The 23,561-nt window shown below is 40.7% G+C and overlaps 1 protein-coding gene across 7 annotated transcripts in view; it reads left to right on the forward strand.

The window, feature by feature from the left end:
• Positions 1 to 23,561, forward strand: part of EPS15L1 (epidermal growth factor receptor pathway substrate 15 like 1) — a 239,977-nt gene that overhangs the window by 173,204 nt on the left and 43,212 nt on the right. For 6 of the 7 annotated variants that reach the window (XR_012847578.1, XM_075825344.1, XM_075825345.1 and 3 more), the window contains one exon: positions 20,900 to 21,032. Coding sequence is in view for 5 of the 7 variants with exons in the window: in XM_075825344.1 (XP_075681459.1) it covers positions 20,900 to 21,032 (133 nt within the window). In the remaining 2 variants the exon portion in view is untranslated. Of the gene's footprint in view, positions 1 to 15,519; positions 15,609 to 20,899; positions 21,033 to 23,561 lie in introns of those variants that run through there. The other variant, XR_012847579.1, reaches the window with a different exon arrangement.

The following is a 23,561-nucleotide window of genomic DNA, read 5'->3' on the forward strand; positions in this document are numbered from 1 at the left end:
TTTCAGAGGCTCATAGGTCTCAGAGTGATGGAAACCCCCACAAATGACCCCATTTAGAAAACTAGACCCCTTAAAGGGAATGTGTTGCCAGCAAAACATGTTTTTTTTTGTTTTTTTTTTAATTAAACATTGTTCAAATTTTTTTTATTTTTTTCACGAGTCAGGAAATATTATAAATTAGATTCTAATTTATAATATTTCCCATTGCTGGTCACTAGATGGAGCTATTCCCAAAATTGCAGCATTGCATGTGGTAAAGCAACCACATTGCTTTTTGCAGCAAAATTGGGAAAAATGCACTCGCTCTAGTGAGCTCTGAGAATCCCCCCCTCCTTTATCCTGGCTAGTGCCGGGATAAACGAGGGGTTTGAACGCTCTAACCTCCTACACTGTGTGTCGCCATTTTTTGAGCTAACACAGTGTAGTAGGTTTACATACAGTAGTAAACACACACAAACACGAACATACATAGAAATCTCTTACCTGCTCCTGCCGCCACGGCTCCCTCCGGCCCGTCCGCTCCGTCTGCTGCCGCTGGTCCAAGTGCACAAGTCCGGAAGCCGCGACCGGAAGTAGTAATCTTACTGTCCGGCCGCGACTTCCGGTCCACAGGAAAATGGCGCCGGACGGCGCGCATTTCAAATTGGACTGTGTGGGAGCGGCGCATGCGCAGTTCCCACACAGACGGCGTACACAGAAGTGGATGGGACCCGTTCAGCAGTCCCTATGGGACTGTGGCTGCCGTATTCCATGTCTGTATGTGTCGTTAATCGACACATACAGAAATGGAAAAAATGGAAAAAAAAATGGCAGCCCCATAGGGAAGAAAAAGTGTAAAAATAAGAAAAAGTAAAACACAAACACACAAATAAATATAAACGTTTTTAATAAAGCACTAACATCATATAAAATTTTTTTTGTGATGACACTGTTCGTTTAAGGTATTTACCTATTTTGCTTGAAAATGTTTTAGGCCCCACTGTACATTTGGAGAGGCTTTGAGCTGCCAGAACGATAGAAACTCCCCATAAACGACCCCATTTAGAAAACTAGACCCCATAAGGTATTTATTTAGGGGTATAGTAAGTATTTTGACCCCACTGTTTTTTGCTAAATTTAATGCATAACAGGTGAAAAAAAATATTATTTCACTTTTTCTTTGTAAAGCGAACATGAGAATGAAGAAACGCACCACAAAATCGGTCACCCTGTTTCTCCTGTTTTCAAAAATACCCACATTGTGGCCCTAATGCGCTGCCTGGACACACGGCAGGGCCCCAACGGAAGGGAGCACCCGGAGGCTTTCAGGACTCATATTTTGCTTGAAAATGTTTTAGGCCCCACTGTACATTTGGAGAAGCTTTGAGCTGCCAGAACGATAGAAACTCCCAAGAAACGACCCCATTTCGAAAACTAGACCCGTTAAGGTATTTATCTAGGGGTATAGTTAGCATTTTGACCACACAGATTTTTCGCTAAATATATTGGAATTAGTCTGTAAAAATTAAAATGTACTTTTTTTCTGAAACAACATAGAAATTTTTATTATTTACAAGGAATAACGAAGAAAATGCACCCCAACATTTGTAAAGCAATGTCTCCCGATTACATATGTGGTAATAAACTGCTGTTTGGACCCACAGCAGGGCTCAGAAGGGAAGGAGCGCCATTTGGATTTATGATTTTGCTGGAATGGTTTTCGGTGCCATGTCGCATTTGCAATGCACTGGAGGGACCAAAACAGTCGAAACCCCCCAATATTGACCCCATTTTGGAAAAACCTTCAAGGAATTTTTCTAGGGGTATAGTGAGCATTTACACCCCACGGGTCTTTTGCAGAGTTTATTAGAATTAGGGCGCGAAAATTAATATCAACATTTTTTTCCACTAAAATTTTGAATTTTCACAAGGGATAAAGGAGGGAAAAAACAAAAATTTTTTATAAAGCAATTTCTCCCGAGTACGGAAATACCCCACATGTGGTCATACGTTTTTTCATTAGAAATGAATTAACCCTTTCAGGACTGATCCATTTTTTGCTTTCATATTTTAGATTTTCACTCCCCGCTTTCCAAGAGCCATAACTGTTTTATTTTTCCATCAATAGAGTGGTGTGAGGGCTTATTTCTTGCGGGAGGTGCTGCAGTTTTACGGACGTAGCGATACAAATTTTGTTCATTTTTTTTACATTACTTTAGAAGAAAAATGCGAAAAGGTGTTTTGTTTTTTTAACTTTAAAAAAAAAAAAAATTCTCACTACTATTAACTATAATTCTTCTACACATTTTATTAATCAATCCCCTTAGGGGACTTGATCCAGCAATCACTGGTACAATACACTGCAATACTAATGTATTGCAGTATATTGTTATTCTTACAGGCTTCTGTAACAGAGCGATCGCTGTACCTGTCCGTTAGTACCGAGGGGGCCTGCTGTAATACACAGCCGACACCCGCAGCGTATGGAGCGGGCACAGCACGTGAGCCGGCTCCATACATCAACCGCCGCACCATGACGGGCAATTAAGTCATAGTGCGCAAAGGGGTAATGCACAGCGGATGGATCAAAGTGAATATTGCAATTTTGCACTGATGTGCCATTTTAGTACATAATATGTTATGCCCAGTTTGTGCCACAGAAGACAAATACCTCATAAAACGTTAAGCGGGTTCTCTCGGGTATGGCGACGCCATATATGTGTGGGCGCAAACTGCTGCTTGGGCACGCTGTAGGGCTCAGAGGGGAGGGACGCCATTTTGCTTTTGGAGCGCAGATTTTGCTTGGCAGTAGTTCTGTTTGGGGTTTTGCTGGTGTTTCAGTTTATAATTTAGGGGTATGTGTAATCTGTGCGGAGTACATCAGGACATAATAAGAGGGTATAATAATGGGGTAAATAAATAATATTTCATAGATATGTGCCCGGTGTCGCACTGATAAATGGCGCCCGATCTTATCCACTTTTGGACACTCTGCACATTTTGCATCATTATATTCTGAAAGCCAGAACTTTATTTTTTCACCACCGGAGCCGTGTGAGGGCTTATTTGTTGCGGGACAATCTTTTATTCAATTTTTTTGCAATCCTGAGCAAAAAACAGGAATTCTGACACCGTTTTTTAGGTTTTCTTTTTGCGGCGCTCACCGCACGTTATAAGTGACATTTTTACTTTATTCTGCGGGTTGGTACGGTTACGGCGATACCAGATGTATATAGGTTTGGTCCTTTTTTTTAGCGTTTGCACAATAAAATTACTTATTTATAAAAAAAATAAAATAATTCTGTCACCATATTCTGAGAGACATAATTTTTTTATTTTTTTAGTCAAAAAAGCTGTGTAAGGGCTTGTTTTTTGCGGGACGGATAGAAGTTTTTATTGGTACTATTTTTGGGTACATGCGACTTTTTGATCACTTTTTATTCTTTATTTAGGGAGCGGTGGTGACCAAAAAAAATTGTGATTCTGTCGCAGTTTTTTATTGATTTTTTTTGGGGTGTTCATCGTGCGGGAAAAATAACATTCTAGTTTTATAGTTGGGGTCGTTACGAACGCGGTGATACAAAATATGTGTACTTTTTTTAACGTGTTCATTTTTTTCTATAATAAAAGGAATTATAGGAAAAAAAAGCAGTTCATGTTTATATCACTCTTAGTCTTGCAGCTTTGAACGCTGCTAGAGTACATTTACACTACACACGTAGTGTAATGTACTCCTAACTGTCATTGTGATGTGACTGTCACTCTGACAGGAAGCCGAGGAGGACCGGCCGGAGGCTGTTCCTCCGAGGCTTCCGTACATGGCAACCCGGAGGTCATTGTCTGACCTCCGATTGCCACAACAAGAATCGGTAGCCCCCACGATCACTTCGTGGGGGCTGCCGATGTGCTTCAAACCACTTAAATGCGGCGACGGCAATCCGTCGCCGCATTTAAGGGGTTAATTGCCGAAAGCAGCGGCGATGGTGCGCTGTCTGGCGAGACTGATATGTCAGCTGTCTAGGACAGCTGTCAGCGCGGGTCTGTCACTTTGTGTTTACACAGAGTGACAGTTTTAAATACTGACGAAAATGAACGTCCTGGTGCGGGAACTAGCAGCCGACCATGACGTTCATTTTCGTCCTTGGTCGTGAAAGGGTTAAGACAAAACTTAAAGAGGCTCTGTCACCAGATTTTGCAACCCCTATCTGCTATTGCAGCAGATAGGCGCTGCAATGTAGATTACAGTAACGTTTTTATTTTAAAAAAACGAGCATTTTTGGCCAAGTTATGACCATTTTTGTAGTTATGCAAATGAGGCTTGCAAAAGTCCAAGTGGGTGTGTTTAAAAGTAAAAGTCCAAGTGGGCGTGTATTATGTGCGTACATCGGGGCGTTTTTAATACTTTCACTAGCTGGGCGCTCTGATGAGAAGTAACATCCTCTTCTCTTCAGAACGCCCAGCTTGTGACAGTGCAGATCTGTGACGTCACTCACAGGTCCTGCATCGTGACGGCACCAGAGGCTACAGTTGATTCTGCAGCAGCATCAGCGTTTGCAGGTAAGTCGATCTTACCTGCAAACGCTGATGCTGCTGCAGAATCAACTGCAGCTTCTGGTGCCGATGTGGCCGTCACGATGCAGGACCTGTGAGTGACGTCACAGATCTGCACTGTCACAAGCTGGGCGTTCTGAAGAGAAGAGGATGTTACTTCTCTTCACAGCGCCCAGCTAGTAAAAGTATTAAAAACGCCCCGATGTACGCACCTAATACACGCCCACTTGGACTTTTACTTTTAAACACACCCACTTGGATTTTTGCAAGCCTCATTTGCATAATTACAAAAATGGTCATAACTTGGCCAAAAATGCTCGTTTTTTAAAAATAAAAACGTTACTGTAATCTACATTGCAGCGCCTATCTGCTGCAATAGCAGATAGGGGTTGCAAAATCTGGTGACAGAGCCTCTTTAAGGCAGAAAGACCCACAAACAAGCAACAACTGAAGACGGCTGCAGTAAATCCTGGCAAAGCATCACAAAGGGGGAAACCCAGCGTTTGGTGATGTCCATGGGATCCAGACTTCAGGCAGTCATTGCCTGCAAAAGATTCTCTACAAAGTATTAAAAAAAAAAAGTTGTTTATGGAAATGTTAATTTGTCCAATTACTTTTGAGCCCCTGAAATGAGGAGGCTGTGTAGAAAAATGGTTGTAACTCCTAAACGTTTCACAGGATATTTTTGTTCAACCTCTTGAATTAAAGAGGCTCTGTCCCCACATTATAAGTGCCCTATCTCCTACATAAGGAGATGGGTGCTGTAATGTAGGTGACAGCAGTGCTTTTTATTTAGAAAAACTGTCTATTTTTACCACGTTTCTTAGTTTCTTAATGCCCAAGTGGGCGTGTTTTTACTTTGGTCAGTGTCATATACTCCTCTGTACAACGCCCACTTGGTCTAAAGTAAAAACACGCCCACTTGGGCATTAAGAAAGTAATTAGCATAAAGCTAAAATTGCTAATAACGTGGTAAAAATAGATCATTTTTCTAACTAAAAAGCGCTGCTGTTACCTACATTATAGCGCCAATCTCCTTATGTAGGGGATAGGGCACTTATAATGTGGTGACAGAGCCTCTTGAAACCTGAAAGTCTACACTTCAATTGCATCTCAGTTGTTTCATTTCAAATCCAATGTGGTGACACGCAGAGCCCAAATCATGAGGATTGTGTCACTGTCCAAATAATTCTGGACCGAACTATGTCAAATACTACTGTGGTTAGATACTAGACATTCTTGTTATGGTGCTCCCTACGTATGTATTGAATTATTATTTCTATACATTTTTTTTTATTTTTATTTTATTTTTTAAAGACTCCAATGGTAAAATATTTTGTTTTCTGTGATCAAACAGAAATGTAATATTGAATGGTGTAACAGCTTCTTTTATAACCAGCCTGACTTGCAACTAAAAATACATTGATGATATCATTGGTGATTATAACCTATTTGCAAATTAAATGTGTTGTATATGTTCCAATGTATTCACTTCAAATTCATCCTATTCATTGCCACACACATGTAATAAAAAAAAAAGTCAGCATTCCAGTGCAACATGATAGATTTCTGTGATTTTTAAGATAGCATGGCCATGTGTCACTCTGGCAATTTCTGTAGACATACAGTTGTATATTGAACTGGAATACAAATACTATGTTAATCAACTAGATCAAAAACCACATAGGACACCGCATAGTGATTCAATCATAGTCATAGTAAATGGCAGCAAATCAGTGAATAAATATATCAGAGGCCTGTGTCAGGAATAATACCTTCTGATAAACATTTGTTAGTATAGGCAAACATCAGCTGCTACTGTTCGGAAAGAATTTATAAGAAACTTCTAAGGATGCATTCGAATGTTTTTGTGAATAATCACGGCAAACCAAATCTGCTTTGTGAACTTAGTAGGCACCCAGTGCATGTACCGGTCTATGTGTTTGGTTCTAGTTACAAGAGGATATGTCTTGTGATTGTTGTATGTTGCTTATGCTGTGGAAGCTATATAGTTTGCACTGCTTACAATGCTTAAGGGCTGTTCACATCTGCCTTTATTTTTTATTTTTTGTTTAGCAGCAGCACTTGTTTTGTCCCTAAACGTCTTATCCCTGTACCCCTCCCCCTCTTCCCCTTTTTTACGTCCTGCGTCCGCTGAGTGCAGATCAGTGACCGCCATCACTGACCGCCAATTTTTAGCACAGGACTTTTTTTTGTATTTTTGCACTGTCTCCCTGTGTGCACCCTGCGGCCGCTGAGCACTGATCAGTGACCATCACTGATCGGCATCTGTTCTCAATTATTGGCGCAGGTTTTATATTTTTTGGCCTTTTTTTTTTGCGTGCGCCCTGCGGCCACTGAGTGCTGAGTCTATAATCAGCCTCAGTGGTAATTTGTTTACGCAGGTTTTTTTTGGGCGTAGCGTATGTTTACTGACGTCCGTTTTTAAAAAAAAAATATATAGCAGAAGTTATAGCTATATTTTTTTATACAGTTCTGGAGTACATTTACAGCTTATAGTTAGCGTCCGTTAGTGACTGACATTCGTTGTTTTTTTTTTTTAACTGAAGTTAGGTCACAAATTTTTTTTATAGCGTAGTGACACAGTTGTAGCTCAATTTTTTTTTTTTTTACAGTTCTATATTGGACGTTCAATACATTTTTCTCCTAAATTTTTCTTTTTCTTTTCTTCCTTTTTTTTTCCCCCTATAAATTTCATGTACACGTGTAAAAGCACAAACAACCACCTCTCTAAAAATAAATTGAGTATTACATGTGTTGAAGCACTACATACCCCCCTAATAAAAATGTCCCAATCATCCCAAAGGGTCTATTTTTCCGAAGAGGCATACGCCATCCTGGCCTCTGGCACTGAATCGGCCAGAGAGGGAGAAGAGGAAATTGCCCCATTCCTCTTGACCTCCTCATCCAGTGATGAACCCCCGCAAAGGCGCCCCCTTACATCAGCTGAGGCAACCCCCCAAATGAGTAATACCATGTGGAACCCACCCCTGATAAATATGAGCCTCACACTCCAGGATTCATAGGTAGCTCAGGAATTCGATTTGAGACTCTAGGCCTCGCAGAAATTGACTATTTCAAGCTCTTTTTCTCTGAGGATTTTGTTAATTTAATTGTGACCAAGACAAATTTATACACCCAGCAATTTTTAGGCCAAAACCCCATGTCATCGTTTGCTAGGTGGAAACCAATAGAGGCAGCAGAGATTATGGAATTTTGGGGCTTTGTCCTACATATGGGCTTAGTAAAAAAGCCAGAGATTAGGCAATACTGGAGTGCGGACACTTTATACAACACTCCATTATACCGCATGGCAATGACCCGGACACGTTTTGAAATAATTCAGAATTTTTTGCATTATAATGATAATGCACAGTGCACGCCCCGTGATGACCACACATATGACCGCCTATTCAAAATCCGGCCAATCTTTGATTATTTTTGCACCAAATTTAAAAAAGCTTACATCCCCGAAAAGAACATTGCAATAGACGAGTCCCTTGTACATTTTAAGGGGAGACTAAAATTCCGCTAATACCTGTCAAGCAAGAGGGGGAGGTATGGTATTAAAATGTACAAGCTGTGCGACAGCAGCTCAGGGTACACCTACATGTTTAGGGTTTATGAAGGGAAAAACACCAGGATAGAACCTCCAGAATGCGCCCCTGTCATGGGAGTTAGTGGAAAAATAGTGTGGGATTTGGTGCACCCACTGCTGGACCAGGGTTATCACCTTTACGTGGATAACTTCTAAACCAGCATCCCACTATTTAAATGCCTCTCCACCAGAAGTACTGCAGCATGTGGCACCGTGCTCAAAAACCAGAGAGGCCTCTCTAAAACTCTGATTGAGCAACCCTTAAAGGGTAGCTAAAGGTTTGACAAACTTCTGACGTGTCATAGTGACATATCAGAAGTTTGGATTGGTGGGGCTCTGAGCACTGAGACCCCCACCAATCTCTAGAACGAAGCAGTTGAAGTGCTCGTCTGAGTGCTCAGCTGCTTCGTGTCTGCTCTGGCTTTTTTCGGAAATAAATGTATCGGAGTACGGACTCAATTGAAAGTCTAGGAGCCTGTACTCCGATACATCAGCTTTTCGGAAAAAGCCGAACAGACACGAAGCAGCTGACCTTTCACACGAGCACTTCAGCTGCTTCGTTCTACCGATTGGTAGGAGTCTCAGTGCTCGGACCCCCACCAATACAAACTTCTGACATGTCACTATGACACATCAGAAGTTTGTCAAACCTTTAGCTACCCTTTAAGGGTTGCTCAATCAGAGTTTTAGAGAGGCCTCTCTGGTTTTTGAGCACGGTGCCATCCTAGGCAACTATAAGTACATGGGAGGGGTTGATCTCTCTGATCAAGTACTGAATCTGTACGGTGCCATGCGTAAAATAAAGGTGTGGTACAAATTCTACAGATGGCATTGTATAAGGCCCCATGCACACAACCGTAAAAAAAAACTCTGTAATTGCGGACCGCAATACGGTCCGCAATCACGGACCAGCCAGGTTCTATTGGCCGCGGACACCTTTCCGTAGCGATACGGAAAGGCGACTGTCACGGGAAATATGGAGCATGTCCTACTTTTCGTATTTTGCGGGCCGTGCTCCCATACTTTGTATGGGATCACAGCACGAACATGCGGGTGTAGGCGGCCGGCTGTGCCCGCAATCGGGCTGTGATTACGGGCACGGCCTGGTGCATGAGGCTTAACTCTTACTTGCAATACCAATGTGCAGGCCGGACAGGGACATTCGTTCAGTTTCTAGAGGCGGTTATCAAGGCCCTTGTATTTGGGAACCAGGAAGGGGAGGGCCCCAGTACTTCTAGAAGCGATGGTCCACGTATTGTACCATTGCAACGCTTTCCTGGCGAAATCCCCTCCACTGGTAAAAAGGGAAGTACCCAAAAAAGGTGTAAAGTGTGTTACAAAAGGGGGAGAAGACAAGACACAACTTATCATTGTGAAATTTGCCCCGACAAAACTGGCCTGTTCATAAAGGAGTGCTTCAAAGTTTATCACACATCCATAGATTTTTAATTGAATAATTTTTTTTTAAATGCTCATTATACCCCTAGATAAATTCCTTGAGGGGTGTAGTTTGCCAAATGGAGTCACTTTTAGGGGGTTTCCACTGTTTTGGCCACTCAGGGGCTTTGCAAATGTGACATTGCCTCCACAAACCATTCCAGTTAAATTTGAACTCCAAATGGTGCTCCTTCCCTTCTAAGCCCTGCCGTTTGTACAAACAGCTGTTTATGACAACATGTGGGGTATTGGTTTACTCAGGAGAAACTGCTCCACAAATGTTGTGGTGTTTTTTCTCCTTTAGTCCTTGTGGGAATTAAAAAAAAAATTGCTAAACCTAAGTTTTATTGGGAAAAATTTAGATTTTCATTTTCACGGCCTACTTCCAATTATTTCTGCAAAAAACATGTGGGGGTCAAAATTTTCACTATACCCCTAGAGAATTTCCTCAAGGGGTGTAGTTTCCAAAATGGAGTCACTTGTGGGGGGGTTTCCACTGTTTTGTCCCCTCAAGGGCTTTGCAAATGTGACATGGCCTCCGCAAACCATTCCTGCTAAATTTGAGCACCAAAAGCCAAATGGCGCTCTTTCCCTTCTGAGCCCCGCCGTGTGTCCAAACAGCCGTTTATGACCACATGTGCGGTATTGTTTTACTCGGGTGAAATTGCTTTACAAATCTTGCGGTGCGTTTTCTCCTTAAAGAGGCTCTGTAACCACATTATAAGTGCCCTCTCTCTTGCATAATGAGATCGGCGCAGTAATTTAGGTAACAGCAGTGTTTTTTATTTCGAAAAACGATCTATTTTCACCAAGTTATAAGCAATTTTAGCTTTATGCTAATGACTTTCTTAAAGAGGCTCTGTCACCAGATTTTGCAACCCCTATATGCTATTGCAGCAGATAGGCGCTGCAATGTAGATTACATTAACGTTTTTATTTTTAAAAAACAAGCATGTTTGGCCAAGTTATGACCATTTTTGTATTTATGCAAATAAGGCTTGCAAAAGTACAACTGGGCGTGTTTACAGTAAAAGTACAACTGGGCGTGTATTATGTGTGTACATCGGGGCGTTTTTACTTCTTTTACTAGCTGGGCGTTAGGAATGGGAGTGTATGATGCTGACGAATCAGCATCATCCACTTCTGTTCGTTAACACCCAGCTTCTGGCAGTGCAGACACACAGCGTGTTCTCGAGAGATCACGCTGTCACGTCACTCACTTCCTGCCCCAAGTCCTGCATCGTGTCGGCCACATCGGCACCAGAGGCTACAGTTGATTCTGCAGCAGCATCAGCGTTTGCAGGTAAGTAGCTACATCGACTTACCTGCAAACGCCGATGCTGCTGCAGAATCAACTGTAGCCTCTGGTGTCGATGTGTCCTCGCTCGTCCGACACGATGCAGGACCTGGGGCAGGAAGTGAGTGACGACACAGCGTGATCTCTCGAGAACACGCTGTGTGTCTGTGCACTGCCAGAAGCTGGGCGTTCTGAAGAGAAGTGGATGATACTTCTCGTCACAACGCTCAGCTAGTAAAAGAAGTAAACACGCCCAGATGTAACACACATAATACACGCCCAGTTGGACTTTAGCAAGCCTCATTTGCATAAATACAAAAATGGTCATAACTTGGCCAAAAATGCTTGTTTTTAAAAAATAAAAACATTACTCTTATCTACATTGCAGCGCCGATCTGCTGCAATAGCAGATAGGGGTTGCAAAATCTGGTGACAGAGCCTCTTTAATGCCCAACTGGGCGTGTGTTTACTTTTGACCAAGTGGGCGTTGTGGAGAGAAGTGTATACACTTCTCTCCATGTATTCGGCACATAGTGATCCTGCGTTGTTCACTATGTGCTGTCACGTACACACACATTAACGTTACTGAAGTGTCCTGACAGTGAATAGACATCACCTCCAGCCAGGACAGGATGTCTATTCACGATTCTGACACTTCGGTAACGTTTGTGTGTGACTTACAGCACAGCAAGCATAATCTCGCGAGATCACGCTGTAAATGACAACACAACATGATCTCGGTGTGCTGTGCTGTAAGTCCCACACAAACGTTACCGAAGTGTCGGGATTGTGAATAGACATCCCGTCCTGGTGATGTCTATTCACTGTCAAAACAAATCAGTAACGTTAATGTGAGTGTATGTGACCGCACATAGTGAACAACGCAGGATCACTATGTGCTGAATACATAAATGGAGAGAACTGTATGACACTAATTGGTCAGCATCATACACTTCTCTCCACAACGCCCACTTGGTCAAAAGTAAGAGCACGCCCAGTTGGGCATTTAAGAAAGTCATTAGCATAAATCTAAAATTGCTCATAACTTGTTGAAAATAGATTGTTTTTCTAAATCAAAAACACTGCTGTTACCTACATTACAGCGCCGCTCTCTTTATGTAAGAGATAGGGCATTTAAAGAGGCTCTGTCACCACATTATATGTCCTTGTGGGAATGAAAAAATTCTCTAAACCTACGTTTTATTAGGAAGAATGTAGATTTTCATTTTCACGGCCTACTTCCAATAATTTCTGCAATAAACCTGTGGGGCCAAAATGTACACTATATCCATAGATAATTTCCTTGAGGTGTGTAGTTTCCTAAATGGGGTCACTTTTGGGGCATTCCACTGTTTTGGCACGGCAAGAGCCCTTCAAACCTGACATGGTGCCTAAATTATATTCTAATAAAAAGAAGGCCCCAAAATCCTCTAGGTGCTTCTTTGCTTCAGTCCATAAGCATACTAGGACCACATGTGGGATATTTCCTAAAACTGCAGAACCTGGGCAATAAATGTTGAGTTGCATTTTTCTGGTAAATCTTTGTGTTGCAAAAATAAAATGGATTAAAAATGAATTTCTGCAAGACTTTATGGCATTGTCACAAGCTTATAGCTGCCCGTCCCCATTGATGCCGCTTAGTCTTATCCCGGCATATGTTAAACAACAACCTACTTTATTACTCCCCTGGTCAAAGCTCACGAACTGTACTATAGCTCAGCACCTCAGGAACCCAAGGCAAATACCTACATTGGTTTCCTTGTTATCTACGACCGAGACTAATAGGGTATCCTTTCTACATGCATTATCCTTCCAGCTCATATGTAGAAGATTTGCGGGAATGCCTCAATCCCCTTTAAGAGACATCAACTGGTTGGAGACATTGTTGATGGCTCCTCAGCTACCTAAGTGTATGACCTTTAAAATTTATGGATTATTACTCTCCAATGATAACAGTTACACCATCCTTTTTCTAGCAGCTTGGGAGAGGTAACAGGACACCTGGTTTACACCCTCGGAGACCTCCAGAATCTTATTCAACTCGCATGAGTTCTCGAGATGCATTAGGATCCAAGAGAATTCTCATAAGACCATGACAAGATGGTATAAAAGTCAGTGTCCGCTTAAATTAATGGGTAACTCTCCGGATGATACCTGTTGGAGGTGTATTTCTGAGCGAGGAACGATGTCACATATTTGGTGGAAGTGTACTGTAATCAAACCATTCTGGAGAGAGTTTTTACATCATATAAATTTAATTTGTTCCAAGTCTATCTCCCTCTCTCCTGAACTTATCCTGCTTTGGCTCCCAACGCCGGAGTTGCTCTTTTCCAAGAATAATCTCCTCACGATTTTCCTAACCTCTTCTAAGCTTCTCATACCTCTGAAGTGGAGATCACAAACTCCTCCATCTTTGGAACAAGGGTTTGAGAAAATTCAACAAATTGCTCGGTTGGAGGAACTCTCTAGTTGTGAGCGGGGTACTCATGCCAAATTTTTGAAGTTATGGAAACCATGGCAGGATTTCAACACTACACGACATCCCCCTGTTGGTTACACTTCATCCACTTCATTTATATGTTCTGTCGGGAAAGGATCCATGGTTATAAAAGCTGTCGTTTTTTAGGTAGTGCTCTAGGGGCACTATCCATATGCTGCTTAGCTGGTCTCTATGTTGTAAGACCTCACATATTAGACTTGGTCACTTGCCTAAATTACACACTCTATTTCTGTCATGTTGCCTGGAGATACCATGTGTGCAATATGGTTTGTAGATGGTGTGCTATATTCAGACTCTGACTTATTTGTTTATGAACCCCCCCTTTTTTTGTTTTATTATTTCTGCACTTCCTAAGATTGTTGGCCTGCTTGCCTATAGTACACTTATAGTTGTTTGATTCTAATTCAATAAAAACAAATTTTGGAAAATACAAAATTTATTTCTGCAAAAAAAAAATGAAATTTGTAAATTTCACCACTATTTTGCTTTAATTCCTGTGAAATGTCCAAAGGGTTAAGAAACTTTCTAAATGCTGTTTTGAATACTTTGAGGAGTGACGTATTTAAAATGGGGTGACTTATTGGGGGTTTCTAATTATATAAGGCCCTCAAAGCCACTTCACAACTGAACTGGCCCCTGTAAAAATAGCCTTTTGAAACTTTCTTCAAAATGTGAGAAATTGCTGCTATAGCCTTGTAACGTCCTAGAAAGTAAATGTTCAAAAAACGATGCCAATCTAAAGTAGACATATGGGGGATGTTAATTAGTAAAAATTTTGTGTGGTATAACTGCCTGTCTTACAAGCAGATACATTTGAATTTAGAAAAGGCACATTTTTGCAATATTTTTCTACATTTTGGTGTTTTTCACCATTAAATACTGAACGTATCGAGCAAATTTTGCCAGTAACATGAAGTCCAATGTGTTACAAGAAAACAATCTCAGAATTGCTTGGATAGGTAAAACATTCCAAAGTTGTTACCACATAAAGTGAAACATGTCAAATTTAAAAATTTAGGCTCTGTCAGGAAGGGCAAAAGTGGCCAAAGAGGGAAAGGGTTAAAGGCCTACGGCTCTGTTAACATCTATGTTGTGGTTTCCATATATAATGGAAACCAAAACCCAGTGCCAAGTCATTTTGAACGGGATGCCTTCAATTCTAATGTGAACAGAGCTAAACTTCACTTGCAAAACCACATTCGCATAACCAAAAGACAATAAAATAGTAACCAACCTACTTCTGCATGTACTGATGGCCTTATTCTCCCTGGCTGTCAATGTCCTTAGTGACCACACTGTTAATACATGTAATAGACACAATAGCGTGGGTCACCATCAGTTATACTGTACAGCATAGAGGACCATCCATGATACAGGTAGAATGTAGAAAGATGGTGCCCTATTATTGGGAGGACTGGCAGTGAATATAGGGAGAACAGTCAGATGACGAAAATTTATAGTGCAGATATATGGTAGAGGGTTAGGGGTTTGTACTGTTGGGGAAAAAAATCTGTATTGGAGTGCAGTCAAACATTAACACGTGAGATCTGAAGATTGTAACATGGAAAATTGTATTTACAATATTTGTAAACTTTTGCAGAGGATAAAAGCTGTTGAAACTCGCTGTTAGTGTCCAGACTAGGTATGATAAAACAGAAATAATGTACTATAATTCTTGCTGAGAACTTTCCCATCATTGGCAGTCTTAACCACAAATGCACTGCTCCGCTGATGGCAGAGATAAGCTAAACAGGACATGTTTTGATCTCAGCTGCTCTGTAGTTTTGCATGAGAATTTCTTTTTAAGCTGCACCCAAGATCTGATCGTTGCACAAAGATTTAAGCAAAATAGCAGATTATCATAGTTTGTGTTGATCAGTAACTGATCTAGAATTATTAGAACGTTTTTACGCAGTACAATTTTCCAAGTAATTTGAATTTGTTTTTTTAATTCCTGACTTCAAATTATCTGTGCTGAATCATTAATAGATGCTTGGCACCGATCTTTTGATCAGATTGCAGATTATTAGTATACGGCATCCGTGGGTTTCTAGCGCCGTTATTGGCCAGTTTGTTATGCATCTTTTGCGATTTGAAGACTGAGCAGATAACAGATTTCTTAATTTTATATTACAGTTAACGTAGAATAATCCACCAAACTCAGGACCGACATGATGCCAGATTATCATATTAAGTGACTGCTGGAAGTTTAAAAAAAAAAATAAGTAAGAAATCATTCTCGTTCAATATAGTACAACACCATACAGTTCTGCTAGTATATAGCTCCGCTGTCCTATTGCTGCACCAGTTCACATGCTCTTCTGAGCATATCATCCCATCAACTATGCTACACCACACAATCTTCTCATCTTTACATATAGGGGAGGCCACTCTCTCTAAATGTTTTACTTATGCCTTGTTAAAAGGGAAATCCACATAAAATCCAGATTCTTAGAATGGTAAAATAGTGACACCACTGGAAATCATTCGTGCTTGTCTATTGTCTGCGGCTTCCTTTAAATATATAACTGATGCTGGAGGGGTTTAGATGTCTAAGAATCTGTGCGGAGCCGATATCACCTTATTACATGCCGATGTGGGCCTTTCCACGTGAAGAGAATGATAATAGAGCGATTTGGGGGTGAAAGGTTGTGTGTAGCTATAGAGCTATCTCTGGAATTAGGGTTGCATAGTAAAGTTAGTAAGATTAGGCACCCCGGGACCCCTTTTTATAATGAAACATTGTAGCTTCATTAATATTGCATTTAAAATTGCCACAAAGGAACCTCACAGCTTGACGTTGCAGGACTCTGGGAGAGTGCCTAGGATCCTCATCAGTACCGATGTCCAGTAATACATGGTTCTTTCCCTGTGGAAGTGTATACAGAAAATGCTTGATAGTCTGGGTGATGGACACTTTTTTTACATTTATTTGTAATTTTCTGATTCTCGCGCCAGTAGAAAACATTTTCAGAACTGTAACAAAAACAGGTTATACTGGCCTAACATTGGTACAGCATTTATCTCATTCTTCGAAAATCCCTTGACAAAGGGACGGTATGATGTACAACCTCCCACTCATCCCTGCTAACAGTTGTAAACTTTCTAGCACTCAGGTGCTTAATAATAAAAAAATTAAAAACAAAACTCAGAGGAAACCACATTCTTTTCACAAATCTTTTTGATCTTTGAACAAATATCAACGGCTGCCGGATTCTTATTAGAAACAGGAGGAAAGTATCTATGAAGGTAGAAAGTAGAGTTGGTACAAATTAGCACATTATTATAATTTGCTAAAGCATATGACACGGCAAGTGAGTAGATATATATATATATATATATATATATATATATATATATATATATATTTAACTTTTTCGGCGCAGCTTTATAGTAAATTGAATATAGAGAGACCTATAGACTAGAAAAATGGTCAACTCTGGCAAAAAAATGATCATGCTCTATACACATGTTTCTTTGGTCTTTGCATAGGTTGACGCTTTCTCATTGTGTGACTCATCTTTTTAGTCTGTTGTGTCTATCTGTAATAAAATCTATTTATTTTTATACTCTTATTTTTGTGCCAGAGTTGATCATTTTTCTAGTCTATAGGTCTCCAAGTTGCTTTTGATCAATGCACCAAGTTACGCTTGGTTATTTATTGTGGATTTCTCATAGCGATCTAGATGATTGATTGATATACATATTCACGTTTTGATGAAATTGATGTTACACATTGTGTCACTAATTCTCTGAGTAAATTCCTCTCAGCCCTCCTTGGGTATAGTTGGTTCTCTAGTAAATTGAATATGTATGGAACTGAAGGTCCACTGCATGTAATAAAACATAAAAACTAAAAGCACACCTGACCGATATCTACTTCTGCATTAGGAGCATCCTGTGAAGGGCAAGTTAAGTGTCATTGATATACCATATTAATGCCGGTATTTGTACCTATAGGCACTGCCCCTCTACACTTGCATAAAGCTGGAAGTGCTTCTGTTAAGTCAATGGGTTATGCTTTGATGGGTTTTTTAGGCAGATCAGTCTTGCAAAGGGGTGTAGTATGAGGCGATAACCAGTCATGAGTCTTTTAGTGCTTACAAGTGCATCCACTAGTTCACCTTTTAAAGGGATGTTGTAGATGTCCTAATTTAAGGGAACTCTAAACTCCCGCTAACATCCCTGTGTAAAATGGTAAAGACCATTGTACAATTTTACCTTTTATCCTGCCGTTTGCACCCATCCAAAATCCTGAAGGATGCTTTCTCCCATTCTCATGGTTTCCGACTTACAAACATGTAAGGAACAGAGGTTCTACAATATTTTGGAAAAGTGGATGTCCTAGTCCTTAAGCCTTTGGCATCACAATCTTCCTCTTCTTTGTTAGCAGGAGCAGGGAGCCACTTAAAAGAGCAGTTGTCCCACTAGAGGACCCAGCCTATTGATTTTAACTTCAACGTTGTTGCAGGGGAAAAGAGGACTCTTTCGCAGTTTCACCCGGCAACAGCAACCATTCACATGGGGTCCTGGCAGCGGATCAGCTCATCCTCAGGGGACCTGCATATGAAAATCCTTTTTAAAGTGGTCCTCTGAGAGAATAAGAAGACCGACTGACAGCAGGAAATAAAAAATAACAAACCGGACATAAGTCCCCTATTAAATCCCCTGCTGATCCGCGATGATGCTTCGGTGGTCTTCGCTAATTCCCTTCAGTGATGACAGGCTGTACTTCCATGTGACTGCTACAGCCAATCACTGGCCTCAGCGGCAATGCAAGTGATTGGCTGCAGCGGTCAGCGCATACAAAGCACGTCATCACTGCAGGACAGTTCAACAGGGACCACCGATACATCGGCACTGGAGTGGCAATGGATTTAATAGGTGTTATGTTTAGTTTGTTATTTTACCTAATTCCGTAGAGACTTTTTGGATTCTTATTCTCTTGAATAAACGCTTTAAGGATGCTTGTTAGTTTCCCATTCACAAAAAAAGTTGTCAGACCGAGCCTTTTGCAAAAAAAAATGGCATCAATGTTTTTCCATGTTGTAATAGTTTGCTTTATTATAAGGACACATGACAAAAGACAAGTTTATTCTTAGCGGTATTGAACTGTCTACCTTAAAGGGGTATTCTGGTTTTCGCAAATTACTGTTTTTGTTTGTTGTGAAAAGTTATACCATTTTCTAATATTCTTTCTGTATTAATTCCTCATTTTACTCGAGATCTCTGCTTGCAGTTATTCATATAGGAACCGTCATTGTTTACTTCTAGTGGTTATAAGTCTGTCCTGGTCATGGGATGGATACACAGGTACAGTACAGTTATCAGAACTGTGTCTTGTAACGAGCTGTGCACCGGTGTGTCCATCACATGACCAAGAAGACTTAAATATTTTAACCAATCGGTGAATTACACCGTTTGTATGTCTGTAGAGGGAACTTGCAAGTTAGTCCTGTGACTACAACAGCCCAGCACAGATTGAAATGTACTAATGGGAGAGGGGAGGAATGGCAAGTGTAATGGGAACTTGCAGGATTATAGACACGACTGTTGACCGGGCTGCTGCTCCACCGTATCTAACATGACAGATTGTCATTCCTTTTAGTAAAGGAGGAGAGATCTGCAGCACTGGCTCCACTAGGGTAAAGTAGACGAGGAACTAAGAGAACTGTAAATGTTTTTACTTTTCATTTTTCCTTTTTTGTAATATTCACAGCAATATTTTCAGTGCCCATCACAAATATCCAATGGGCATTGCCATTTTGCTCAACGTAAGCAGCCTGGTTTTACCCAGCTTCTTTAGTGCAAGCTTATTCACTACAGTCAAGAATATAAGCCTGAATAGCCCAAATCTTATTTTAACCCCGTCATTTTTGGCCTTACTTTTTTAGTGATTTTCTGCTTTAACTTTTCTTTAATGTGCTATAAATGTGTTTTTTTTTTTAATGTATTTATTTTTTACACACAGCAGAAGATGTATCCATACTGGTGCAAAGGAAAAGTTGTATAGTTGCCCATGGCAAAATAAGTCAGGTCGCAATTTTAATTTTCCAAAAGGCGTCTGAGAAATGAGAGGTGGAATCTGTTCACTTTACCTTTGCACCATTTTCCTACATCTCCCCCATAGTATTTGTATTTTTTACATAGAGGAACCTCTAACTTAGCCAGGCGTCGGGGCTGGAGCTTTGGACCCGTTGGCATGGAGGTGTGGTTATTTTGGTTTCTTAATAGTTTTTTTTACAGATATAGTTGTTGTTTTTTGTTTTTTTTTACATTATACATTTTTTTCTGCAACTTGTACTCCAGATGGTCAAAAAAGACCTTTGGTGGGTTTATTTATGTAGTTAGTTTTTTTTTTTTTTAACACTACATACTATGTTCTCAGCCCCCTGATAGTGTGATAGTTGTCACAATCAGGGCTGTGGTCAGTCTAGTTAAACCCAGCATACCTGTCTCATGCCCCAGCTGCCACTGTCTCTATTATATACATGGCCTTCATTGAGGTAAGAAGAGCTAGTGATTTTGTCTCGTCTTGAAAAACGCTTTTTTATAAATAAAAAAATCCTGTTTTATGGGAAAAATTGAAAAGTTTATACTTGGTATTTTTCTAGTACTTTAAATGATGAAGATTAATCAAAATAAGAAAATGTGCAATGTGCTTAAAAAGTGACAGGTCCTGATTTCAATGTTCTGTCACTCGTCTGCTAATGTGAACCCTGTTATGAGAACTTAGATTCAGAGCCCATGGCCGCCAGGGAGGAGTCCGGCGTATTCATGAGATGCCATTCGCTCTGCCGACTTGTCACTGATTGACAGAAGTCTCCCTATGCACAGTGAAAAAGAGACCTCTGTCAGTCAGCAGAAAGTAGACGGAGCCAACGGCTTCTCATAAATATGCTGGACTTGTCTGCTCTGAATGGAAGTTCTCATAAAAGGGTACACTTTAACACATAATTGACAGACCGCCGAAATCAGCAGGTCTGTCACTATATTACGCTGCATAATGTGGATGACCGAATCCCTTTACATTGACATTGAATGTCAGAACATTTTTTGTGGCATTTTGCAGTTAGTAGACATACAATAACTTACAAAAATTTGCAGAAAACTATGCAAACTTCATACCTTCATATATTTCATCCTTGTACCTCACACATTGTTGTGTTGTTGATCAGTTTTATTCACAAAGTAAATTTCTTGAGGGAGCGCTTTCTAACATAAGAATTTTAACTTCAACTTAGGATAATAGAAAGATTCACCATTTGATGCCCATTGAGAATTGCCCAGCGCCCTTCAGTTTGTTTTTTTCAGCATTTAGTCCCATGTCTCCTGATTATGTTGCAATAAAGATCTAAAAAAAAAAACTTTATGCTGCACTTAAAACAACTAAAAGCCATAAGATCTTATTGAAATTCAGATCATGTGTATTAAAAGGAAATTTGTGATTAAGTTGAGATTGTCCCATTCTACCTTTGATTTTAACATCTTGTTTCTGAAACTTCTGCAATTTTAGCACCAAACTCCAGATCCCTTTGCTGCCACTTTCCCGAGTTCAGGATTTTCTGAGGACCCATTTAAAACCAAGCATGATATGCCAGCACTGCCCCCCAAAAGAAGTGTCCCGCCACGGCCAAAGCCTCCAAGTGGTAAGTTGGTTAAGATGTGTGTACATATCATCCCATTGTCTCTTCAACTATTTATGGAAGTTTTACAAATTGTGGAAGCATTCTCAAAGTTGTTTTTTCATGAAACTAAGCTACATTAGTTTGCGAGCACCTAAGCTGCACAACACTGGAGCATGGAGGGATGAAAAATGTTTCACATGAAATTGATGGTAAAACAACCGATAACTATTTTTGACTTTAATTTCATTGTTATCTCAAATAATGGAAGAGAACATTATGATTAAACTACCTGGTGCACTAAACCATGGAAAACCATCTTATCGCTACCATTCCTTTTAGCCTAGAAAAATTAGTTTCCAGGACTACTTAACAGCAAATGAGGTAGACTAAAAAGCTGATATTAAAGGCTATGTACACCTTTTGATATCGTTTTTTTTTTATATATATATATATATATATATATATATATATATAAAATTGTGCATTCGTGTGATTGGTTCCACTTCCTAAATACTTAATCAAAATATATTTTTACTTTTTGACATAAATCTACTTTGTATTCTGTATACAGAGCAGCTGTATCTTGCACTGAATCCCGTATCCGGGTTCAGTGTCAGCGGATGCTGTGTGTCTCTGACACGCAGGATCCTCCTATAATATAATAACTTAGTTCATAACTTAGATGTGATCGATAACCGGTGGATCCGACCCGCTGTCACCGAACTCCGAACCAGTCAGGCCCGCGGACCTGACAGTTTCAGCTCTTAGTGAACGATACAGCTGCTCTTTATACAGGATACAAAGCAGCTGTATGTAAAAAAAAACAATGATGTCAAAGGTCTACATTTCGCCTTTAAAGAAAAAATGTGGATGATCCCCACTTGTCCCTTCTGATACAACATTACTTAAATGCAGGACCGGTTTTAGACAAAGTGTGGCCCTGGGCAAAGTTAAAAGTGGGACCCCAAATGCTGAATTAGGGCCTTTTCACATCTGCGTCGGGGTTTCGTTGATTGCTTCAGTCAGACCTTTCCGACAGGGGAACTCATGAACGTAAACCAAACTGAAACCGTAGCTTTCCGTTTGCATTACCATTGATTTCAATGTTAATGTCGCCGTTGCAAATGGTTTCCGTTTGTCTCCGTTACGTAAGGTTTCCGTTTTTTTTTGGGTGGAAACAAAAGCTCAATCGACTGCGCTATTGATTCTGTCAAAAAAACCTGAAACCTTACGGAACGGAGACAAACGAAAACCATTTGCAATGGAAGCATTACCATTGAAATCAATGGAAATGCAAACGGAAGCTATGGTTTCCGTTTGCCTTACCATTGATGGGTTCCTCCAACAGAAAGGTCTGATGGAACCCATCAACGGAAACCAAAAGCTGATGTGAACACACCCTTAACACGCCCATCAATCAATAATGCAGTCAATTAACCCCTTCCCGACATGCGCCGTATATATACGTTTCAATCGGGAAGGGCTTCCCGCAAAGCACAGTACCGTTACGTTGCTGGAGCTGAGCCCGCATCATCACTGCCAGGTGACAGTTGTATGTTACAGTTGGCACCCTGAGGTATCGGCCAGGACCGGAGCTAGCATCCGATCCGGCCGATTAACCTCTCAGATGCTATGTTCAATAGAGATCGCAGCATGTGAGGAGTTTTTAGCCTCTGGCACCCCAGCAACGTAATCACTGGGTTGCCTGTGGCTGCAAAGGCGATCGGAAGCCTAATACTTAACTCCCGGTCTGCCAGCAACAGAAGCCTCTTATGCCCCGCTCGGCAGCGGGGCCTCAAAGGCTTCCGGTACCATCGGCAAGATGGCGCCGGCTCATCTTGTGGCTCAGAAGCTGCACCGGCGTCATCAGCAGTGGGTGTCCGCTGTATGTTACAGCGGACATCCCACTGTAATGGCAGGAACCGGAGCTAGCTCCGATTTCCTGCCATTAACCCCTTCGATGCAGCGATCCAATGCGATCGCTGCATCAAAGTGGTTTGTAGCAAATCGGCATCCTGCCATGCAATGGCAAGGCTGGTGACTGCTACTATGGCAACAGGAGGCCTAACAATGGCCTCCTGTCTGCCATTACGGAAGCCGATAAGGCCCCGACTGGAGCCGGAGCCTGATCGGCTTGCTGTCAGTGAATAACTGACCGTTCTAATACATTGCACTACATAGGTAGTGCAATGTATTAGAACATGAAACAGTTGGAGCTTCAAGTCCTTTAGTGGGACTAAAGAAAAGTGCAAAAATAAAAGTTATAAAAAATGAAATAAAAGTTTCAAGTAATAACATAAAACACGATCACCCTATTTCCCTTATCAAGTAATTTATTATTGTAAAAAATTAATAAAACCATAAATTTTTTGTATCGCCGCGTCCGTAAGTGACCTGAACTATAAAAATATTATGTTAGTTGTTCCTCGCAGTGAATGCCGTAAAAAACAACCCAAAAAATAATGCCAGAATTGCTTTTTTTTTTGGTCACTTTGTCTTACAAAAATTGAAATAAAAAGTGATCAAAAAGTCGAATGTATCCAAAAATGA

The sequence above is a fragment of the Rhinoderma darwinii genome, chromosome 1 (assembly GCF_050947455.1).
Source record: "Rhinoderma darwinii isolate aRhiDar2 chromosome 1, aRhiDar2.hap1, whole genome shotgun sequence".
Lineage (NCBI taxonomy): Eukaryota > Metazoa > Chordata > Amphibia > Anura > Rhinodermatidae > Rhinoderma > Rhinoderma darwinii.